The sequence below is a fragment of the Natator depressus genome, chromosome 2 (genome assembly GCF_965152275.1).
Source record: "Natator depressus isolate rNatDep1 chromosome 2, rNatDep2.hap1, whole genome shotgun sequence".
Taxonomy (NCBI): domain Eukaryota; kingdom Metazoa; phylum Chordata; order Testudines; family Cheloniidae; genus Natator; species Natator depressus.
The window spans coordinates 245,692,739-245,710,155 of NC_134235.1; the positions used below are offsets into that span (position 1 = coordinate 245,692,739).

The following is a 17,417-nucleotide window of genomic DNA, read 5'->3' on the forward strand; positions in this document are numbered from 1 at the left end:
TATAGTACTATAATAAACGAAACATTGAATTCACAATAGTGTGGCTTTTTTGGGCAACACTGATAGCTAATTTGGCTCCCGAATCACTGAGGTCTGAATACGACTGCTTTAATGGAAAACAAACATTCTCTGAAGCAATATTTGTAGCTTGTCTCAACGGAACGCTAGGCAGAAATTGTTTTTATTAGACCGTAAGGGAAGTTTAAAAATTACAAGCAAAATTATACCAGCATATCACTCCGGATAAAGTAGAACTTCAGAGTTACGAACACCCCGGAAATGGAGGTTGTTCATAACTCTGAAACGTTTGTAACTCTGAACAAAACATTATGGTTCTTCCAAAAGTTTACAACTGAACATTGACTTAATACAGCTTTGAAACTTGACTATGCAGAAGGAAAATGCTGCTTTCCTTTTTTTTTTTTAGTAGTTTACGTTTAACACAGTACTGTATTGTATTTGCTTTTTTGTACGTGTTGGCTGCTGGCTGATTGCATACTTCCGGTTTCAAATGAGGTGTGTGGTTGATTGGTCAGTTTGTAACTCTGAGGTTCTACTGTACTCTCTCTCCTGTGTCAGTTAGCTATTGGCTTCAAAATCCCTCACAACACACACTCACAATCTTCTCTGTAGCTGTCCTCCATGCTTCCCCTCTTCCCTTTTCTCTCATCTTATCTGGCTTACTCCCCTTCCTTCTACTTCCCCTCTCCCTTCCTTGCTCTCCATTTAGCTAACTCTTAACAAAATCCCACAGAATTTTTTTTTTAAATTAAGGAAATTGCATGAGATTTGCAAGCAATCACTGTGTTCCCTCTGTATGTTACAACCTTTCCTCTACCCTGAGTCAATCTTGTCTATTTAGATTGCAAGCTCTTCGGTGTAGGGACTTCTTACTCTATATTTACACATTGCCTAATAAAATGGTTCTTGGCTGGCCCCTGGGCACAACAATACAAATAAACTATAGCAATATTTACTCCATGTAAGCAAGGGGCACAAAGTTTGCCCAGGAAAGGTCTAGGTTTGGGGCGGGGAATTCGCTAGCCCATTAAAAATGTGAATGTACTTCTAGCTCTGTAATATAGAAGAGTTGGATCTATAAATCCTTCACCACAGAGCAGTCTCTCTGAGTGGCATCTATCCAGTGAAAATTAATGAGGTTCACTATTCATGGACAACTTGTAAAAAGCCAGAGTCCAGTGCTGTATATTTGATGTCATATATTCAGTGATTCCTCATTTGCTTAGAGCAGCAAACATAACCCCACAAGCAAATATAAATAGGATATCCCTAGGCATGTTTAAAATACATTTCCAAAATATGACCTCTTATTCCCAATTTAAGTTCCTTGTGCCAACCCTCCTCCCATTTTAAATTAGGAAAGAATGCTAGGACAAAAAGGAGATCCCACTTTAGCAAAAGGAAATATACTTCCCTGTAATTAAAACTCAGTAAATGCAGAACTTTGAGACACCAAAAAACAAAAAAACTCCCTGTGAGAGCTGGAATTGTATTAGCTTTTTTAAGTCTGAAAAGTAACTGACAAGAGACATGATATTCTGGGTGTACACTAGGGTTTTATGATAGTGACTCCTCCAAAAGTTCTAACTTTTTGAATTCTAGTCAGTTATTGAATCTCACATCTGTGGCTAGAAACCCAGGAGTGGGAATCTGTAGGGATTACTTCCAGAGAAATACAGTTGCAGTTTGTTTTTAGCAGCTCTCTCTTATCTTTTATACCAAATATATAATGGCATGTGCAGTGAAATTATTTTTTAAAACAAAATGAACGTTCATAGAGTATTTACATACAGAGTTTACGGGTAATATGTATTTCAAGATAAAAGTTTATATATATTCTGATTTTATTCTTACAAGAGAGCATTAGATTTCATTCAAATTTATTTTGTGATAAGGAACTTCATGTAAAAGGATTCTATCTTACTGACAGGGGTATTTTATATTGTCCTTGGGGCAGGGATCATCTTTTTGTTCTGTGTTTGTACAGCACCTAGCACTGTGGGGGTCCTAGTCTATGAATAGTGCCCTTAGGCACACAATAACAAAAGCATATTACAATATAGTGATAATCTAAGTCAGGGGTAGCCAACCTATGGCACGGGTGCCAAAGGTGGCATGCGAGCTGATTTTCAGTGGCACTCACAGTCCCCGGGTCCTAGCCGCTCTGCATTTTAAATGAAGCTTCTTAAACACTTTAAAAACCTTATTTACTTTACATACAACAATAGTTTAGTTATATATTATAGACTTATAGAAAGAGACCTTCTAAAAATGTTAAAATGTATTACTGGCAAGCGAAACCTTAAATTAGAGTGAATAAATGAAGACTCGGCACACCACTTCTGAAAGGTTGCTGACCCCTAAGTGTTTCCAAAAGATAACAAAACTCCAATTCAAAAAGCAAAGAAACCTCTAGTTTTGTGAGGACTGGCCACAAGCACAATGAGAGTAACATTTTGTCTGGGGTGGGCTACACTTCATGACTCAACAGTATTTCTGTCCCAAATCACAAACTAATTACCATGGACAGAATTATATGCATCCCCAAATGGAGGTGGAAGGATTATGCAGAGAAAAATAAATAACTATAATCCAAAACTTATTCTCCATCAACATGATGGAGATGTCTCCATCAACATGAAGCATTCAGTTGCTTCAGTGAATGAGAGCTTGAAGCTGGGGGTTCAGGTATCAGACCAGAGGTCAAAGCACAATACATCTATTATTTAAGCACATACATTAAACCACTAAAAATGTGGAAGGCTTAGCATTAATACTCCATGCCATGCTGGAGAGCCAAATTTAACTTCTGCTTTGTCACTCGGATATTGGCATTCTGCTAAACAGCAGAATCTCCAGATGCTATAGGAGCCACACTGATGAGCACAAGCAAGTTCTACTCAGCAGATTACAACCAGAAAGTGGGGCAATGATTGTGGGAGAGGAAAGGCAGGGGAAATGTAGCAGAAATGAATACTCCAGCTTTGTTCAGGAATGGGGAGGATCTCCATTCCCAGGGAGAGGAAGGATAATAATGGGCAGGACAAATAAATCAAATGTTTTCTTTACCTAAGAGGTGGATCTCAGTTACCAACACTTTTGGTCACATTGCATTTTCAAACTGATAATGAAGATCAAATACTGTTGACATTTTTGTCAATAGCGAGAACATAAACAGCTAAGATCACAGCCTTATAACACCACACACCATGAATGTATTGATTCTCTTTTGAATAAAGGAACAGAGCTCATTAGTAAATTGCTTTTACTGAAGAACTGCAGGCAGGCAAGTCCTCAAATTATAAATCGGAAGCAGTCTGAAGTTTCTCTTTCAAAATATAGGCTACAGAGCAAGTACATTTTTAGTCAGTTTTAAGGTAGGTCAAAATTTGGGCGTACATAGGTTGACATCTGCTTTAAATCAATGACTAAAAAGAATCTCCAAGGATTTGAGCTGACGGAAAAAGTAGATAATAAAGTATATACAGGGTGCATATATGCAAGCTCACTAATTATGTCTTTTCTAGTTATACAATTTGTCTCATTTTCCCAGTGGATTCAAGCTGGTTAAATTTTTCTGCTGTTCCTGGAAAGGAGTCTAGGACATATTATGCCTAACAGCAAACCAACTCCTCTAAGGTCTCAAACTGTACACTCATGATGACTGATCTGATTTTTGCTTAGCCTCTGATTCTTCTTTAGCTGTCCAGAAGAATCTCTGAAAGAATTCCTACCGAGATCATTTCCCCTCTATGAATTTATAACTTTGCAACAAATGTTGAAGTAGGCTCATATTGCAAATAAGATGGAATCTGTTAGCATCAAAATATTTACCCACAGCTATACCCTGGTAGTCCTAAAGAGAAAGGTTGTGCTTCATGAGGGTGCAAAGGACAGTTTCTGTTCTGACCTCCAGAATATTTAACAGTAAGAAAGAAAGCTGAAGAATTCAAGAATTCCACGTGCTGAAAGGTCTAGTTTCAAACTGTATGACGACTGGATGTTATGCGAGTTTGGAGACTGGCATTTTCATTGTCCTGCTGAGGTCAAATTACCCAATACACTTTGGGTTTCTGCTCCACAACAATTTTATTTTATTTTTTTTTTTTTTTTTAATACTTGTCAAGGTGTTAATTACACACAATGGTCTGATTTAAGTAATAACATGATGGACTGCGCTTTCATCAGTTAATACACAGACCCTGGCTCTGGAGTCAAAGTACAGCAGAGTACCAGAAGGAGGGTGTTTATAGGCCAACAAATGCACAAAATGAAGTATTACTAAATGGATCTATAAAACATTACTAAGACTTAATGTTTATTAAATATTAATCTACCAAAGATGATTATTCGAATGTAGTTTGTTTATTTGATACCACTAGAGACTGAAAAGTTCTAAAATTGAGTGAGGATATAAACAAAAATGCCACTTTTTGAGCCTCTTGGGGTTGAACTTGCTGATGGATTAGTACTCTGAAGAGGGAACCAAGGGCTCATCTACACGAATTGCTCCAGAGGCACAGCTGCGCCATTGTAGCACTTCAATATAGACACTACCTACACCAACGGGAGAGGTTCTCCTGTCAGCGTAGGTATTCCACTTTCCCCAGAGGCTAGATCAACCAAAGAATTCTTCCAAATTAGCACCATCTGCACCAGGTCAGGCTGGCTTAACTATAACCCTCAGAGATGTGGATTTTCCACACTCCTGAGCAACATAGCTGGGTCAATCAAGCATTTTAGCATACACTAGACCCAAAATTCAGACATTTCACCTCAATGAGTATTCCAATAGATCCTATAAATTAAACTTTGGGATAACAGTAATACTGCAGTAGATTCCTGGGGAGGCGGCAGAAGACAAATCTCCTTACTACCCCCACCAGGAATCTGTTGCAAGTTAATGCTGCAGAGTCTGTACAATCCCTTCCTACTTTAGCTAGTGAGCAAATACCTGTGGATTTCTGGCATCAAACCTCTGTCTAATTCTGCAAGAGGGGAACAAGGGACCTCACCTTCTTTCCTGATGGAAGAATTAAGAAAAAACTGCAAGGAGAAGCTTATAGAGTTTTCACACCCATGCACAAGATGTTCCCACATAAGGCACCAGATGGGTCTTTGTCTTTTTGACTTTCAGTGACACTTAGGCTTCTAAATGCTTAAATTTCCTTTGAATATGGGACTTAGGGACTTTTGAAAATTTTACCATCTTGACCCCAATATATTTATGTGGGCAGGGAGGTGTCACATTACAGTTACTAGGGATATACAGTAGAACCTCAGCGTTACAAACACCTCAGGAATGGAGGTTGTTCGTAACTCTGAAAAAACATTATGGTTGTTCTTTCAAAAGGTTACAACTGAACATTGACTTAATACAGCTTTGAAACTTTACTATTCAGAAGAAAAATGCTGCTTTTAACCATCTTAATTTAAACGAAACGAGCACAGAAAGTTTCCTTACCTTGTCAAATCATTTTTTAAACCCCCGCCCCCTTTTTTTTTATTTATTTATTTTTTTGCTAGTTTACATCTAACAGTACTGGCTTTTTTTAGTCTCTGCTGCCTGATTGTATATGTCAGGTTCCAAATGAGGTGTGGGGTTGACTGCTCAGTTCATAACTCTGATGTTCGTAACTCTGAGGTTCTACTGTATGTATAAGATCACAGATACCATGCTGAATCATCATCATTCTCCCACCTAAAAACTTCAATTGTGTAAACATTAAAGAAAATACGGCCTTCACACTTATCTGTTGCCTTCGGGTTTTCAGAAAAAAAAATTAAATCCAATAGTGTCATTAGAAAAAAGTGAACACAGATGCTAGCAAAACTAGCAAAGGACAGTAAAACATTTCTGCAACATGCCATCCATCCTAAAAACAAAGTGATGATATCACGAATTAATTGTTGGCATTTAGCCAGCTTGCAGCCAATTGGCATTAATTCTTAGCCAGCAATTTGAACAATTCTAAATTATTATAAATTCTGCAATAAGCAGCTGTTTCAAGATTTCTGTAAGATGCACTACATACCTCTTCTGATTCATTTGTAGGTGTTTGGGAATCAGCGACCTCCTCCAATTCCTCTTCAGCTACATATTCTTCCTGTTCTTGTTGTTCATTATATGACTGTATATAATCTTCATCCTAAAACAATTATAAAAGGAAGTTACAAGGAAGAGCCACATGTGTAAAAGTTCAGAACTATACATGTACAGATTATAGCAATTGAAAACAGGCTTCATCAAAATCCAGGCTATTACTGTGATTTTCTATTACACATGGCAGTTAATCTAGCAGGGTTTTTAGGACAGTTGTAGGTTTCAGAGTGGTAGCCGTGTTAGTCTGTATCAGCAAAAACAACAAGGAGTCCTTGGGGCACCTTAGAGACTAACAAATTTATTTGGGCATAAGCTTTTGTGGACTAGAACCCACTTCATCAGATGCAGGGAGTGGGTTCTAGCCCACGAAAGCTTATGCCCAAATAAATTTGTTAGTCTCTAAGGTGCCACAAGGACTCCTCGTTGTTAGGACAGTTGTAGTGCCTTTAATGCTACTCACAATATTATATTAATAACATTGTACAGCAACACAGATAACTAATATGGTGTGATCCTGCTGTTGCCACAACAAATAACCCATTAATTTCAGTGGGATGAGGATCACGCCCTTATATTTTAAATTCTTTGGAGGGAAATCTGGAATATTTGCTTGTCTGAAGTGCCATCTGCCCCATGGCACTATATTGACAATATCCATCTTTATTTTAAAAAGGAAAAAATAAAATATTACATTATTCTTTAAAAAGTTGTTCTACTAACTGTATACAGCTATTATTCATTTGTATGTAAGTGTTGTCTAAAAGGCCCAAACAAGGATCAAGCACCTATTAGGTTAGATGCTGTACAAACATGAATAAAAAAAGAGAGCAAAGGATTTTCAGAATATGTCAGCCGATATTTTAAGCAGATTTTTTCCTTACTAAATGTATGAAGTTTAAACTGTGATTATGTAATATACTCACTTGCAATTAAAATCAGTACATGCTCTTCTGTATGCTGCTTAAAAGATATCAAATTATGCTTGTGACATTTTCTGAACTAACCTCCAATCTCTTTATTCAGATTTAGACAGTTCTCAGTTACAAAAAGGATGAATGAGCAGGACATCAATCACTTTGGAATATTAGCACCTTAAAGATGTCTTTAGCAGGTCAATAATCTTTTCACCTTGGAAGGACTTTATCAGATCTTGTCTAAAGCCTGGATAAAAGCTTTTGCATTAAGTACTTCTAACAATTGGCAGTGTATCTCCACCACACAAAGCTGTTTTCTTCCTTAAGGATACAACCCTCAAGGTCATGGTTCTCAACTGCCTTCCAGCATGACAAAGGAGCATTACCTACCGCCAAACAAGCTGTCAACACAAACTTTGTCACAGCCTAGATAAAGAAACTGGCAGACAGTGATAATAGGTCTAATTTCTCCCCCTCCCTAGGGAAGTAAACAGATTTCAAATCAGTCTAAAAAACGATGCACGTGAAGCAATGTGATCTTTGGAGATACAATAGAAAGAAACTCACTGGAAATTCATCTAGCGGTTCATTGATTTCAAGGTCTAGCACTTCATCATTGTAAATTTCTTCCTCTCCCTGTTCTTCCGCATATTCTATTTGGTCTTCTGTCAGCTCAGCATCATTGCCTTCATACTGTCCTTCCCCTGTGTACTCTTGAGAGTATACTTCAGGTTCATCCGATTTGTCATAAGCTATTTCGTCCTCCCCTTGGTCATATTCTGACTCATGTTCTATCGAATGATCATTAGCGTTCTCAGAGAAGTCATATGATGTAACCATGCCAGATGTAGCATTAAGACTAACTGTGACACCTTGAGAACTGCAGTGGAAGGGGGGAAAAAAGATAAGATTCAGACCAAAGTTGAAAATATACCAATTGAGTACATTTGTACAATGGAGCAGGATTTAGTACAATGGAGCAGACAAATACATGTATTCTAACTTATTGAGCAAAAATATAGCTTACACATCAACTTGACCGCATGCCATAAACTCATAATGCATACTGTACCACAGCTTATCACCAGCTGCAGATTATTTGACATGGGGACTCAAACCAACCAGATGGTCTAACAGGTCAGGCTGGCAGAAGTCCTGCACGGTAACCAAGCAGACTGGATTCAATTTTAATTCCCAGACTAACAAAAACACACAAAATGACTTCAACTGCATCTGCTTTCTAATGTCTCCAAGTAAGCTACTAAATCATTTTTAATATTACATTAATATAGACAGGAAACAATCAATTTGAATTTAGATTGTTGTATTTATTGTGGTAGATTTAAGTTTCTATTCGGAGAAAAAAAATACAATTTATACAGTCAAGCACTGTCTTTTAAAGGTGACCTGTGGAGGTTTAAAAAAAATTCTCTTATGACAATAACAGAATTTGTGTGAACCTAAAAACAGTATTAAAGAAATTTGAAAACGCCAATCCTTCTTATGAGCTAAGGTTAGAATTTAAGTTTTAATTTGCAACAATTGATAACAAAACCACCTAAAAAACAGTCAATCTCCAACTCGAGATTTGGTGAGAAAGTAGGAAAACAAGTTGATTCACAAATATGATGTTTTAAATTGCATTTACTTGAAATGCACCATTACTGATTTGCTGAACATTTTGATCGAAAAATGTTTTTGGAAGGGTGTTTTACTTTTAAAAACTTTTTCCTTTCTCATGTTACAATTCTACAAGGTATCTTAAAAGGGACCTACTTCCTCAAAATTTGGGGCCACACGATCTAAACAGATTTGTAAGCTGTTTGCACACCAAATTGGCCCCAGACTGGAGGTCTTTTGAGTGGAAGTTGGAGGGAAAAGCAGCAAAAGCATTCACCCCATGGGTAACAGTAATACAGCTGCCAGAGATAGAAAAGTAAGAGTTCATATAAATCAAGGCTTATGCACAGCTAAAATGCTACCGTGGCGCGCTTCAGTGAAGACACCACGTATACAGACAGGAAGGGTTCACCAGCGGTTGGATCTGATTTTACTCAATCTTAGGACAGACACCATTTTGTCTTCTAGAGTGAGCTTTCCAAGCTGTCAGATATATTGTATTGGACTACATGACCCCTTTAGCCTGTACCCTCAAACAGCTATAGTGAGTTAGGGACACACACCACCACAGAACATTCATGTGGCAGGGAGTGACTGTTCAGCTCTAAAGCCTTTGTACAAGTTTCAGTACTGCATGGTGCAAGAAGGGATGCAACAATACAGTCCTCAATTTAAATTTCATGCATTTGGAGCCACCCTCCACAGACTCAGAGGATGTCAGATACCCTCTTGAAGTTAAGGGGGCATTCCTGGGGTTCTGCAGGAGACATGGCTTACAATGGTGATGGAGGGGGGATGGAGAAACAGGACTTGTGCTGATATCAATGATTTAAAAACAAAAACCCGTTAACTGAAAGTTAAGATTCAATAGCTGAAATGTCTTATAGCTCATAAATTATATGCTTAAATGATGGGCTGAAAACAAATAAGCAATTTTAGGTCAAGCAATAATTTTAGGGATAGTTTTACAAACCACTGCAATTATAAGATAATTGCTTTCTCAGTCATAAATACAGTAGAAACATGTTTGGTTTATACAAAAAAAATGTCATGGATATATCCATATACAAGGGAAAGCATTTCAAAGCAAATAATTCAGATACAATCTTATTCTGGCACATGGAAATTTTTGCAAGGATTGATTTTGATGAACAAGTTTTACTATATAGAATTACTCGTGCAATGATTACCTGAATATCTGGCATTCCTGATTCCTAGCACTCCATTAAAGTCAGTGAGAATACCTATTGGTTGCAGTGTAATTGTAGCTGTGCTGCTCCCCGGACATTAGAGAGACAAGGTGGGTGAGAGAATCTCTTTTATTAGACCATCTTCTGTTGGGAAAGAGACAAGCTTCTGAGGGTATGTCTACACTGGCCACGCTGTGATGTGGGCAGTGTAGTCACGCTTTATCGCCGGGAGAGCTCTGCCCCGGTGATAAAAAATCACCACCCCGAAAGAGGGGTGGTAGCTTTATTGCCGGCAGCAACTGCTCCTAGCGATAAAGCGCTGTCCATACTGGCGCTTTTCAGCACTCAAACTTTTGTCGCCGGGGGGGGGGTATTTTTTCACACCCCTGAACGACTAAAGTTTTAGCACTGAAAGTGGCAGTGTAGAGACAGCCTGAGTTTGCAGAGCTCTTCTTCCAGTCCAAGAAAGGTACTCAGAGGGTCAACACCTAAATACAAGGTTGAACAGATTGTTTAGCATATGAGTTAACACATGTTGCAAGAGACCATTCAAGGTGAAGCGGACAGTTAACACTTTTGCAGTCATGGGACAAAGGAGGGCTAGTAGGTTACAGGAAACCTACATAACACCATCAAAAAGTGAGCCTGGGAGCTTAAATCTATAACTTTTCTAGACACTAGAAATCATGGACTCTTATTTGTCCTAGGAATGCAAAGGTATTAACTGCCCACTTCACCTTGAATTGTCTCTTGCAGCATGTGCTAACTCTTTATGCCTAACAATCTGTTTCATCTTGTATTTAGCTATGACACTCCAGAGCCTGGTCTACACTACAGGGTTAGGTCAACCTAGCTTTGCATCAACCTAGCTGTGGAAGCTTCTTCACTTAAATTTGGCTCCTGGCAATGGAAGTGTCTCTCTATGCCCATTTAGTAACACCACCTCCCTGAGCCGCGTAGAGTCACGGTCAAAATGATTAGATTGACGCAGTGTCAGTGTAGACATGGCACTGCTCATGTTGACTGTTACTGGCCTTCAGGAGCCATCCCATAATGCTCCACATTGACAATACAAACGATACAAGTGCTCCTGGTAAGGACATGCACCACCAACATAAGGAGCCAAGTGTGCACACACACAAGCGATTTAATAATTATGATGGCTCCATGCTGACATAAGTTACATCAACAAAATTTTGTAGCGTAGACATGGCCTGAGTAACTTCCCTGACCTGAAGGAGAGCTCAGAGACAAGCTTTCAAGCTTACACATTCACCAATAGAAGTTGGTCCAACAAAAGATATTACCTCACCCACCTTGTCTCCCTAATAACTTACCTATGTCATTTAGCAGCAACTTAGTGAAACATTAATTAATCCATAACATTTAGAAAACAAAGAACACATACCTGAAATTTTGTTCATCTTCATTGTCACTCTGTAGAAGATCATCATTCAGTTCTTCATCTGACAAGTCTGACTGATTCTATATTATAATAAAACAAGAACAAAATGTTCATGACTTTTTTTAAAACACAGTATTTCTGAAACAAAAGCAAAGTAAAAGGTTCTCTAAACACTACAATAAAAGAATATTGGCAATAAGCAACATGTTCACAATGAAAAAGTCTGGTCAAATTTGATTGCTTTTTGAAAGAATTCTATAATCAGCTGATGAAAGGAATGATGTAGAAGACAACATATCTAAATTTCAGTAAAAAGAAAAGGAGTACTTGTGGCACCTTAGAAACTAACACTTATCTGAGCATAAGCTTTCGTGAGCTACAGCTCACTTCATCGGATGCATTGATGAAGTGAGCTGTAGCTCACGAAAGCTTATGCGCAAATAAATGTGTTAGTCTCCAAGGTGCCACAAGTACTCCTTTTCTTTTTGCGAATACAGACTAACATGGCTGCTACTCTGAAACCTAAATTTCAGTGAAGCACTCGATATAGTCTCTCATGAAATTTGGAAAATTCATTCCAATTGGCTTAGATTTCAACACTGCCACAGGGACTGAAAACTGGCTGAAGGACAAACTAAAGGTAATGATCAACCAGCAATGTAATGAGGTGGGGGAGGTGTTTAGTGGAGTATCAGAAGAGTTGGTATTAAGTGCCTTCTTACAAACAACTTAAATAATCTAGTAGCATGCCACAAGGTGGGAGTGAACATCATGTTACTGCCATTTCTCGAGGATACTAACTTGGGAGAGACAAATAATTGGAAAGGATCTAGAGAGGTTAGAAATATGGACAAATAGGAAGGAGTTCAAAGAAGAGAAAAAAATTACTCAGAAGTATGTAATTTTTGCTGCCGTTCTCTGAACTGCTTCCAGTTTGCTAGCCATGCTATCAACTGTTCTATTTATCTGTAACAATGAGTGACTAACTAAAAAGAGCTAACTACACATAGCTTGGCTAAGTGACAGTATTCCCCATCCTCTCAAAGTAGTAAAAGCATTAAAAATTATACAAAGGTGGGTTTAGCTATAAGTAATGGGTTGAGATTAAGAAGAAACCAATTTAGGTTTAATATCAGTGAAATAACTTCCCAAAAGATTTGTTATTAGGCTGTTGAACAGTATCTCACAGAGTGGTGGGAGTCCTGCCACTTGAAAAATTTAAAATAAGACTGCACAACGCACAATAGGTACTCCTGGGGGCATTCTGTGCCAAAAAATTAAAAATTCTGCACACAATATTTTAAACCTCCGCAAATGTTATTTGTCGAAATAACACTACACAATCACACCAGTTTCAATTTTTTTGGTAATTTTTTTTCAATACACCTGTCAGCAAGTATGTCTGTAACAATATAGACACACACAAAAACTCCCCCAGGAGTAGAGAGTTAAAGAAACCCCGGTGACAACCCAGTTCCTGTTTCTTTGCCCCCTTCTCTCCCCCAGAGCCCAGCTGTGGGGCTCCTGCCCCCAGCCCAAACACACACTGCGAGTCCAGGGATCCAGAGGGAGAGAAAGCTGATGCTCAGTCCCAGGCTTGCACGGAGTTTCTTGCACTCTGCCTTCTCCTTTCCTCAGGGCATGCTGAGAACTGCAGCTGCCAGGAACTCTCTAGCTCCCTCCCCCTCCCCTTGGCAGTCTCTTCTATGTGCGAGATGGGGTCTGCAGGGTCCAGCAGCCCCTAGTGGTAGTTAACAGCACTGCAGCCCATTTCTGTGGGGAAAAGGAAATTCTGCATGCACTTAATTTCTGCAAAATTCTGCATTGCGCAGTGGTGCAGAATTCCCCCAAGAGTAAGTAGGTAACTTTGAAAAGAAATCCTGCATTGCCTGTATGATGGATTAGAATTTATTCATATTTGGACTAACATATTTGTCTAACTCTGACCATTCTGAGAGATGTTTTTTCACTAATTTATTATAGGAAGGATTTCCTATCTAGGTATTATTCCTACAATCTTAAAAGAACTAACCACAAATGCCATCGTGAATGGAATTAAACTAATATTTATGATGAAAACCACTAAAAATGCACCCAAAGAGAGCCAGATTTGCCTGTGGTACTTGAGGTCTGTTTAACATGAAGTTATATCATAAAATCTATTCTCCAGCTGTGAGGAAAATGTTCAGAAAACAATTTCTCTTTTTAATTTTGTTTTCTTAGTATTTAACAGAGTAGCCTCCTCTTTTTCTATTTTCTCTTCCTATTCATAGAACCATAGGATATCAGGGTTGGAAGGGACCTCAGGAGGTCATCTAGTCCAACCCCCTGCTCAAAAGCAGGACCAATCCTCAACTAAATCATCCCAGCCAGGGCTTTGTCAAGCCTGACCTTGAAAACCTCTAAGGAAGGTGATTCTTGCTGAGGGTGCAATCCATGCCATCCTCCAGATCGTTAATGAAGAGAAGCCCCACTCTCTCCAGCAGACAGAGTAAGGCTGCTGAAGCAAGTAAAATCTGTTTTTGGCCCATCACAGGAAGTTTGGTTTTGGGAATGGGTCTCTCTCTCTCTCCAGGAGTCAGGAGTCTGTGATGCAGGGACCCCTAGATGTCCAGTACTCCTTGCAGCCCTCCATCTGGATCTGACCTTTCAGTACCATCTGTCCCCCAGTAACTGACATTAGGGATTTTCCTACTGGGAGAAGGACAAAGCCATTGCCTAGTAGTTGCCCCATGCACAGAAAGAAGTGGGAGTGGCTATTAGCCCTGGCTGCTGCCTGCCTTCCCCCTACCCTGTGCATGCTTGATAGAGAAGAGCTGCAGTTCACTGGTTGTAGAAGCTGCACTGGTATCTCTGACTGGGAGGAATCAAGAAAGAAAGGACTGTTGGAATGGGTCTCAGGGCTTGTCTATACTTACAGCTAAATCAGCACTACTGCAATGGCAGAGCGCTCTCCCGTCGACATCTGTACTCCACCTCCCTGAGAGGCAGAAGGTAGGTCAGAGGGACAGCGTCTCCCGTGGATACAGAGCGGTGTGGGAGTTATGTCCCATTCAGTTATGTAACTTACGTAACTGAAGTTGACGTAACTTTGGTCGACTTACAGCTTTAGCGTAGGCCAGCCCTCAGGAAGGGAAGAGAGGAATGCTGGGTGGCATCAGGGAAGTGTTGTTTTTGCACTGCTTAAGTGACAGAATAAGCCAAGCAGAAACTGGTGTTAAGAACCACCTCCCTGGACTCAGAGCGGTAGCCCTGTTAGTCTGTATCAGCAAAAAGAACAAGGAGTACTTGTGGCACCTTAGAAACTAACAGATTTATTCTGGCATAAGCTTTTGTGGGCAAAATAAATGTGTTAGTCTCTAAGGTGCCATAAGTACTCCTCGTTCTCTCTGGACTGGTGAGTAGAACTCGGTGGAGAACAGTAATTCCATTTCACAAAGGATTGGTTCTGATGTGGAACAAAACCAAAACATTTAGAAATTCTCTGCAAAAGGGAATGAAGCACTGGGGCAATCCGCAAGGCAGGGTGCCCCAGAGTCACAGACACTGAAAGCCCTGGAGTCCAGAGAAACTTAGCTGAAATTGAACCATCTCTGCGAAACGTTTCAATTTTGACAAATGAGGTTTTTTTTCCACTGAAAGTTGCTGTTGGAATTTCTCCAACCACGTTTACTGTTTAGATGATCTAGGTGATTGTGATATACGTATATGTTTAAAAGGTCTGCTATTGTTTGTGCTGTCTTTCATAGTGGACTGCAAGAATTGTTTTGAGCTTCTTTCAGATTTCTGTATTTAAGTTGATTTTACCCAGATAAATAGGAGATCCTTGATGATTTATAAATGGTCATATAACATGACAGCATGAGTTGTGAGTAAAATATAGGTTCACATTTAAAATTGTAATGAATTATTAGGCATACATTAAACATGCTTATTTCTTACCTTTTTACCAGTAAGCAAATCCTCTCCAAGCAAATCATCTTCAAGTTCACTGGAAAATATAAGTGAATATTAAGAGTACCCATATCACACACATGAAGAAAAATATATTTTTTTCTGGAATAATTATTGAATACAGTAATTTCAATAATGGTCAGAGGAGAATTGTTACTGAATCCACAATGCTTTTTATTTGATAAAATATATAGCACATTAATACGACTACTCAGGAAAGAGGTTTACATTATGCAAAGGACAAGCACTAAACTTCTATATTAAGGAAGGGTGGATGTTTTCAAGATGCTGGAGTCTTTTATAAGCCATTCTTCCAAAGACAGTCAAATCGAAATACTCAAATCCAATTCCCTACATGTGGAGATCTTCATGCCTTTCACCTCTGTAATTCTTCTTGATTAAGCCACTAAGGAGGCACAAAGAAGCTAACATTCCTGGTAGTCCATTAGACCCAGTATGAACAGCTGAAGAGTGAGAAGAACTTGCATTTGGAGGGTAAGAGAAATCCTGGGGAAAAAAGACTCCTCCCCTTTGAAGAGATTTGTTCAAAGCTGGGAGAGTTTGAATGCTTTTGTTCATGCCACTCCTTTCACATTATAAGCCTCGCCTACGCTACAGAGTTAGGTCGACATAAGGCAGCTTACGTCAACCTCTCTCTAAGCGTCTACACTAAAATGTAGCTCCCACCAATGTAAGTCGCCCACTACACTGACTTTACTCCACCTTTGCGAGAGGAGTAGTGCTTAGGTCGATGTAGTTAGCTTGACACAGTGTCCGTGTAGACATTGTGTTGCTTACGTTGCCTGTTGCTGCCTGACAGCTGTCAGCGCCCCAGGCAGCAGGGCTCCGGCTTTCAGCACCCCACAATGCCCCATGCTGACAATTAAATCAGCGGACACACTCCTGGTGAGGACGCGCACCGCCGACAGAGGGATTATAGTGTCGACACGAAAAACCGACTTAAATACTGCAGTGGCTGTAAGTTGAGGTAACTTAAGTTGACTTAATTTTGTTGCGTAGACTTGCCCATAACCTCTCTCCCATAACTAAGTTCTGGGTTGCCCCCAAAGAACCATTTTTGCATGTGGTGAGAAACTTTAGGGCCTTGCTAGATCTGTCCAGATCTTTCCAGTGGCATAAAGAACAAGGGGAAGAGACAGTAACATGTAGATCCCAAAACACAACAATAGGAGGGAAATGAAGTTCCCATTCTGTAAGCGTCAACATTAGGCTCTCCAAGCCCTGATTCTGAAAGTTTGCATAAAGGATTCAGAATATGCCTTAGTGTTAAGAAATAAGAATCTACCCTTAGATGTCTGGCAGGCAGAGCTTGAAAAGAAAACTTGGCTTTCTTACCTTCTCCCACAAAGGAAATCAGTAACAGCCCATAAATTACAGTAAAGTAAGTTTGGGATATATAAACAGGGAGGTAACAACCAAAGTAGAACATTCATCTTAATATTTAATCAAGCCCATAGTGAAATGCTTAAGCACTTGACATTTTTCCAAATTATTTGCCTGTAAGTCTAGCTGCAGATCCAAATTACACTTGCTAGATCTGAGAGTTGATTGGGAATATGGAATAGGTATTTCAACACAGCTGAAGCCCAATGAAAATTCCAGGACTAAAGCTGGTACCAAAAGCAGCCCTTAGAAAAGGATAAGGTAGTTTTACTGCCTGACAATGTTCAAAAAATATTCTTAGAATGTCAAAAGATGAGGAAGATTTCAGTTCAGCAATAAATAAGAAGGGATTATCAGCATACAACATTCATTTATGCTTGCTGTTCTCAAACTTCATCCCATGAATACCCGTATATTAACAAACTGATTGCTAAAGGTTCAGTAGCAATATCAAACAAGAGTGGGTATAGGAGGCACCTGTCTTGTGCACCCCCAGTAAAGTGACCAGAAATTAGGCCCCTTTCTGTACAGAGGCACAGACCTCTGTAAAGGAAATGGATCCAGTAGAATTTAAAGCCAAACCGCATCAAGGAGGCAAGTGTTTAAAAAAAAAAAAAAGGCGTTGTTAAAATTCTAACGGGAAACAATTTTCCAGAACCTGGTCTTGTTTTGCATTCTGGATTGCTCCCTAGATCTCTTCCAAAGTAACAGAGGTGCTCCAGCTCCTGGTTACCATGCTCCAATATCCAAGGAAGGGTAAGGTGATCTAAGAATTCAAAAAGGCTTCATGGTGGGGGGATGGGGTT

General features: G+C 39.4%; 1 protein-coding gene across 3 annotated transcripts in view; it reads right to left on the reverse strand.

Moving 5' to 3' along the window:
• RBM33 (RNA binding motif protein 33) overlaps window positions 1–17,417 on the reverse strand; it is a 148,747-nt gene that overhangs the window by 111,738 nt on the left and 19,592 nt on the right. For all 3 annotated transcript variants that reach the window (XM_074946283.1, XM_074946282.1, XM_074946284.1), the window contains exons 3-6: window positions 15,196–15,244; window positions 11,257–11,333; window positions 7,606–7,918; window positions 6,057–6,170 (exon numbers count right to left, since the gene is read on the reverse strand). In XM_074946283.1, coding sequence (XP_074802384.1) covers window positions 6,057–6,170; window positions 7,606–7,918; window positions 11,257–11,333; window positions 15,196–15,244 — 553 coding nt within the window. The remainder of the gene's footprint in view (window positions 1–6,056; window positions 6,171–7,605; window positions 7,919–11,256; window positions 11,334–15,195; window positions 15,245–17,417) is intronic.